We start from the raw sequence: 7,128 nt of genomic DNA, 5'->3' as shown, positions 1-7,128 counted from the left end.
CCATCATCTGAAGAATAAGTAACACATGGGAGAGAAGGGAAGCATTAAAAACAGGCTGTCTGTCTCACACAGTTTATTTAACAATAGGTAATAAGAAATCAATTTTTAACAGTCTATACAGTGATCGAAAGTTCATATTTATAAGTAATCAACTTTAATTGCATGATTTACAACATTTGAGGGCCTTTTTTGCTTTCTATTTTCAAGTTTTACAGAAAGTGGAAGAGGGTGGGGAAGGGGCACGGGAAAGAGAAAGCAAGCATAAAGAAGAAACCCCAGGGACTTTTTCTCAGGTTAAAATCATCCCTTCGGAATTGTTTCTTACCCTCTTTTTTATTTATTTATTTTTTCCTTTGTTAGATGTAAAAATAACGAAAAAAAAATCTTTCAAGAAAACAGAAACCACAATATATATACTACATCCATTTGGCAGCTGCCCCTGTGTATTTGCAAAAATGTTGTCTTCTCTCTACATGTACAAATTAGTTTAATACTTGAAGTTTTTCTTTTAAGCTCAGACTCTTTTATAGAAAATTCTTGGAGGACAAAAGTAGACTTCAGGAGGGGACTGAGTTATTTAATATTTTTTACACTTTTTTTAAATTCAAAGAATTGACATATTTCCAACCAAAGAGGAAAAGATTGGTATTTATTTTTTTTAATATATATAATATTTATATATGTAATGTATTTTTAAAGCAACACTAACCCCTTTTGTCCTCCAGTTTTAAGAAAAGGTTCTTAAGTTTTGTTTCCGGTGTGGTGTGTTTGGTCTTTTTTTAAGTGACATGAAGAAAAACCAAGATAGGGAAAATGTTTACCATCTGCCTCAGTAAATAATAACTATCAATATTACATATTTTCATTAATTTAAAAAAAATTCAACAAAAAAAAAAACCTATTGGAGGCATGAGGAGGGCCCAGCCTTTGGTGAACAGCCAAAAGACCACCCTCATCCCAACCTCCCCAACGCACACAAGGAAAAGAAAAAAAAACCAAGAAAAAGGACTGGTCAGGATTCCAGCCATAACAAAAATATATTCTTTGTACTCTACTGTCCCTCAGGTTCGTTGTTGGTTTGTTTGTAAAACCACAAACTGTTGGTGCAGAGTTCAGATGTGTTCCAGGGAAAAATGTTGTTTTAGCTAAGAAAGATTCAAAAAAATTTGTCTTCAGTACAAAAAGTCTTGAGAAAATAAGTTTTTTTTCTTTTATTTTAATTTTTTAATTTTTTCTCTTTTTTTTGCTCCCAAAATGCTACAATGTGTCTAGTGTATGTCTAGTGTACTCTGTGAAAGGTTTGAATTCAAGTCTGAGTTCTCGGAGCTGAGCCCAAGTTCCGTGGCGCTTGTACCATGGAGGCCTGCCATGCCGGGATTGCTAGCAAGCTGGGAAAGCATTGCACTCTGGTCCGGGCTGGCAAAGTGCCCTTGATCCATGGGGTTAGCCTGGGCAGCTACCAGTCCTGGATGTGGGGAGCTGGTCTGCGGGGAGACGTGGTGTGGAGAAGGCTGAGGTTGCATCCGAGGGGACGGGCTGGAATGGGGGGGCTGGGACTGCGGCCGTGGTGAAGGGACAGGCTGTGGAGAACGCACTTGATTGGTGAGCGATGAAGGGAGCTGCTGGCCCTGTAGGTGTGGGGACTGGGCCTGGCTGGGGAGCATGTGCTGTTGGGGGCTCATAGGATTGGGCTGAGCTGGGGACCCCATCTGCTGCTGAAGTAGCCTCTGCTGGAAAGCCTGCTGCAAGCTAGCTCCCGTCTCTGCACTCATAGCCTGTGGAAGCTGGCTTATTTGTCCCATGTTTCCTTGCTGCATCTGCTGCATGTGGTGCTGCATCCGCTGCTGCTGCTGTTGGGGATACCCGACGCCCTGGGGCTGCTGAAACTGGCTGTGGTTGGCCATGCCTGGCCCCAGTGCTGGTCCTGCTCCCTGCTGCTGCTGTTGCTGCTGGTGGCGCTGCTGCTCAATCATCTGGTGCCGCCTCATCAGGAGGTCTCGGAACTGGGGAGCCATCCCCGAGTGATTCATATTCATCTGCTGCGCCTGAGGATTCATCCCAGCCATGGCCTGCTGTGGCGGCTGCTGCTGCGGCTGCTGCTGGGGCATGCTGGGCCTCTGCACTCCTCCTTGCATGGGGTTCATGTTCTGCATTGCTGGGTTGGGGTGCACGCCTCCTTGCTGCGCTTGCATGGCCTGCTGCGGCTGGAGACCCGGCTGACCCTGAGGCATGCCAGGCTGGCCCGTCATCCCTTGGGGGTTCTGGGTCCCTGCGTACTTGGCAGCCCGCTGCTTGATGAAAGCGGCCAGCAGCTGAGGGTTGGAGTGAAGGATGTTAAGCACCTGCTGCTGCTGCATGGGTGAGCTGGGAGACCTGAGAGTCCGCAGTAGGTTTTGTAAGGCTGCCTGGGGCAGAGGTGGTTGTTTGGGCTGAGCAGCGCCAGGTACCTGACCCATCCCTGGCTGAGGAGCCATATTCATTGGCTGACCTGGCTGGGCTACTGACATCATCGATGGCCTTTGCATTCCCGGCTGCAGCTGAGCTTGGGGTAAGGCCCCCTGCACCCAGGGTGGCTGCTGCTGGATTCCTGCTGGCCCCATTCCTTGATCTATGTGACCACCAGGACCTCTGCCTATCTGTGGAGGATTCATTGCCATAGGTGGCATCTGGGGCATCTGGTGCTGAATTGGCCTTTGGAAAATCTGAACCTGCGCCATCTGACGCTGGGTCTCTGCTGCCCGCTGGATCTGCATGGCCATTTCCACTGCTGCTGGAGGAGGACCCTGCACCGGTGGTTGAGGTGGCTGGGGTGGTGTTGGAGGAGTCACCTGGCCACCTGCCTTGCCCTGGGACACAGCGCTGGGAGGCTGAGTTCTTGGCATGGTGTAGGGTGGCATGCTGTTGGGAGGTGCAGGTTGAGGCTGCGAGGCAGGCTGGGGTGGAGGCTGGGGCTGTGGGGTTTGTGGCGTTGGGGGCTGCTGGCCTGTTGGAGTTGTTGGGGTGGCTGGCGTTGGGGAGGGCAACCCTTGCTGCTGGCCTACCACACCGGTCCGCTGCATACTCGCCATCCTCCTGCGGAGCATCTGTGCCTGTTGCAGGCGGTGCTGAAGCTGCTGTTGACGGAGCTTGTGTTTAATGTTGAGGCAGAAGGGCACCGGGCACTTGTTCTCCTGGCAGTGCTTTGCGTGGTAGCAGCAGAGAGCAATGAGTTGCTTGCAGATGGGGCATCCTCCGTTGGTTTTGCGTTTGCAGCCTTTGGTGTGCTGGACAACCCGTTTCATCTTCTGACAGGACGGCAGCGAGCAGTTGGCATTACGGCACTGGCAGGCGTGCACCAGAGACTGGATACAGCGCTGAATGCTCAGGCGGCGTGAATCACCAGGACTCTGGGTGGTTGCAGTCTGCTGGTTGTTGCTCTCATCATCTAGACCAAGGCCTAGTTTTTCCATCTTGTGGTCATGGTTTTTAGTGTTATAGCAGGTGATGCACAGGTCATAATCCTGGAAAGACAATGAAGGAGAAGTTACTGGTGTTCCAGAAACTCTGTACAACAAGTAAATGACGTTATGCTACCTTAACAAATTACTACCAGTCTGTTCCAGGCAAATTTTTGCTCTAGGGAAAAATTCAATCTTTCACACGATGCTGAGTTACTAGAGAAGGAATAAATCCAAATTACAGCCTGGGTAGGTGTGTAGATGTAAGGACGACTGAAATCTACACAAATATATATAGCTTGAAAAACCAGTTTGCTCTGAGCTACTAAGTCACACATTATTCATCTGGGCCAGGAAAATCCCTTTGTTTCCAGATAGGAAAGGAGAAGAAAAAGGGAGGGAACAAATAGCTGCTTATCTGCTGCTGCCTTAGGAGGCCAAGAGTGGCAGAAGAGGTACTAATTTTCAAAGAAGAAAAGACAATGAAAGCTGCGTTTTCAGTTTTCAGGCAAGCTAAAAACCAGAGTATGCTGACTGAAGTAACAACAGCATTACATTCTGTGAAAGCAACAGCATATGAGTTTGGGCTCAATAATTGATCTTTAAGAAAAAGATCCAAGTCCTCAGGATTCATTAATTCACAGAAAAAAAAAAAAATCAGAATTTATTTGCTGCTATATAAAAGGAAATGTGAGCATCCAATTTTAATCAGACCTTTTCAGAACTGAATCAGAGACAGTAATTTACTTCCAGCAGGCTAAAAATTTACATTCCAAACCAGATTCAAGGTTAGTCCAGCTTCTGGAGGGCAAAGAATTGACCCACACTGGTGCACTCGATGTTCAAACACACTTGCAAACAAAGATTTCTGAAAACAAAAATGCTGTTTGCAGCATCTACAGAGACACAGCAGAGTAGCGGAAAAATCACCCAAGTACAAGAATCTGACCTCTAGCATAGCAAAACCTTTATGCCAGTAAACGAATGGAGAGTCCCATTTACAGAAATAGTGCAGCACAACAGTTCTAACTCTGGAAGAAGAAAGGATGCATCACTTTTCAGAAAAATCAGCTAATCCTGATTATGGCTCAAGCAATTGCTACAGTTCCAAACTGCTTAAGCAGCAGCACTTTAAATGAACTACAGGAAATATAGGAAATTCAGTTCTCCACAGCTTGAAAGTAGAAGACAAAAGTCACACCAAGTAGCGGATTAGTAAAATTGCTTGTAATGGAAACTGCTTCCTCTTGTTTCTTTCAGAACTGCCAGAGGATGAGCTGTACAGATCTTTTTTCATCAGTTAATAGTGAGAGATCAGTTCAGGTAAAGATACAGGGACACAAGTAGAAAGAGCTTCACCAAGCATACCTCACAAACAGTGCAGTGCCATCTGGTCTCCACATGATGCTTGCACTCATTGCAGGTGTAAACAAAGCGGTCTTGGCTCTGGGTATGCAGTTCGACCAGCATGCACATGGTTGACCACTGAGCCCTTCGTAGTGAAGAGAACTCCAGGTGCTTGTCTCTAGCAAGGGTTAGGAAAGCATCACGCCCATCCATCAAGTCACATGGAATGAGGGGGTCAGGCTCAACAATGGGGGGCAGGGAGTTGGCTGCAGGGCCAGCAATGAGACGGATGACAAAGAAGACCTGAAAGATAAGAAGACTTAATATGCCAGCACTTCAAGATGTTTTGGTTGCCAAGCTTCCTTACACAGAGAGTACAATTCCATGACCAGCTAACGCTTCAGTGATGGGCCATCAGGCTTGTAAGACCTGAGGAATTTCAAAACTCCAGGTACCTTGCAGGTTTCACCTTCAAAAGCATTAGGTAAGCAGCACTGGACTGAACAGCAAACCTGTTGTGGCAATCCAGACTTTTAGGAAGTTCCGTATGAGCACAGTTGTATTTATCTGCACTGCCCTCACAGCAAAGAGCCCAGACTTACTGGTGTGCCACTCAATTCTCCAGTCAAACCTATATAATTTACAGGGCATGACTCGGAAGTATCAAAGTTTTGCACACCTCTCTACTGGAGTAAAATCCATAGATCTCATTGTACCAACTCTTACCTCCTTGTGCTTCTCCATAGTGGCATACAGCTTTTGGGAGAGGTCATTGGACACATTGGGCATGCCAGGCTTTTTCTTATTGCCACGACTCAAGCTGCTCTTGTTCTTACTTGTCTTCTTATTGTTCTTCTTTTTGGCATTTTTGCTGTCTCCCTTGCTCACCTATTAATTGTAAAGGCATTTTATGTCACGTATCTAAGCCACATCACATCAGCATTTTATTACTTTCACATCTTCCATAACTGCAGCACAAACCACACATCACAATCATTTACTCCAAAGACACTTACCAGGGTCCCCCGAAACATTAAATTAATCACATTAGAATCACTCCAGAACATATCAAAATCAGCAGTTCTAAAAATATTAAAAGCATAAATGCTCAGGAGGTGCAAAAAAAACATTATTTACTGAATCCTGTTTGCCTGCTATAGCTGAACACTGAAGAACCTCTTGGATAATCACAAAGAGGTTCAGTAGATGGCTTCCTGAAGCAATTCAAAACTCAACTGAGAAGTACAACTGATATTGCACTAACCAGAAGAAAAACTTAATTCACTTAGATTTAGCTTGTTACAGCTCCGACAGATTTATTCTTATTTTTTAATAGACGGCATTAAACTGATTTTGACAAGAAGCTGTTCTTCTGACTCCAAAAAGCATTAGTAGTGCAATTAATAGTATGTACCTTTCTCCTGTCATATCCTGCAATAGTCAAATAAACCAGGTCAGCTTAATTTCAATTATCATCATTTAGCAATTAATGGTTTATTCTTCCCTGTGCTTCTCAGGGGGCCCCTCAAAATACTACAGCATGTGATGATCAAGGATCAAAGCAATTCTTACCCAAACAGCCATTCTTCCTAAGCTTAAAATAACTTAGTCAGGACAGAAATTTCCAGGGAACATGAATGACTATCGCTTTTTGACAATACAATTTGTTATTGCCTCATTTTCAAGAAGTAAAACATGCAGTCAATAAAGAGTTAAACCTCTTTATAATAGTAAAGGTTAAATAGTAATATGTCACAAGCTTCCCCCACCACAGGATTTTGGGGCTGAACTGCTGTGAAGGATGAACAAAGTGTGATACCTCATGACTGGTTTCTACTATAATAGAGAAATGGGAACTCGCAGCTATGCCAAGTAGAAAACAAACCTTTGAATGACACCTTCCTAAATAAGATGTTAGCTAATGCAAAGTCAATATTAAGTTGCCTCATTCACAGGTTACTCTTGCACTTAATTCATTCAAAGTCCTTGAAAGAGCAGCACAGGAGAACCACAAATTCTAGCTGTAACGTTAAACCTAACTTTTTTGATCCAAAGATCTTTCAGGAAAAAGATTAATTCTAAATCCTAACAAAAAAATCTAGTGAGGTGACAAAGCAGCAGTGCTTAAACAGTTAAGTACTACTGCATGAGCAAAAGTAGTAATCTTATCCTAGATTCAACACTTCCTCCATAAAAGCTCATAAGATCAAAGGATGGGCAGATACATAAATTTTGTATCTGTTAATTTCAAATTTATTATTAAGAGGCATAGCCTTTTTTTTTGAAGGTGAAAGCACAGTTGGTGCACATTCTCCAAGAAAATTGAACAAGAGAACAGCAAGAA

General features: G+C 44.4%; 1 protein-coding gene across 3 annotated transcripts in view; it reads right to left on the bottom strand.

Moving 5' to 3' along the window:
* Window positions 1–56: 56 nt before the first annotated feature.
* Window positions 57–7,128, bottom strand: part of EP300 (E1A binding protein p300) — a 62,023-nt gene continuing 54,951 nt past the window's right edge. For all 3 annotated transcript variants that reach the window (XM_057422750.1, XM_057422751.1, XM_057422753.1), the window contains 3 exons: window positions 5,511–5,672; window positions 4,806–5,087; window positions 57–3,500 (listed from right to left, as the gene is read on the bottom strand). In XM_057422750.1, the coding sequence (XP_057278733.1) occupies window positions 1,269–3,500; window positions 4,806–5,087; window positions 5,511–5,672 (2,676 nt within the window). In that variant the 3' untranslated portion in view covers window positions 57–1,268. The remainder of the gene's footprint in view (window positions 3,501–4,805; window positions 5,088–5,510; window positions 5,673–7,128) is intronic.

Source organism: Pezoporus wallicus, unplaced genomic scaffold (genome assembly GCF_028554395.1).
Source record: "Pezoporus wallicus isolate ANWC-B61680 ecotype Strahan unplaced genomic scaffold, APGP_CSIRO_Pwel_v1 contig_8839, whole genome shotgun sequence".
Classification (NCBI taxonomy): Eukaryota; Metazoa; Chordata; class Aves; order Psittaciformes; family Psittacidae; genus Pezoporus; species Pezoporus wallicus.
Note: the sequence above shows the minus strand (reverse complement) of the source record. Positions and strands in the feature narration are given on the sequence as shown.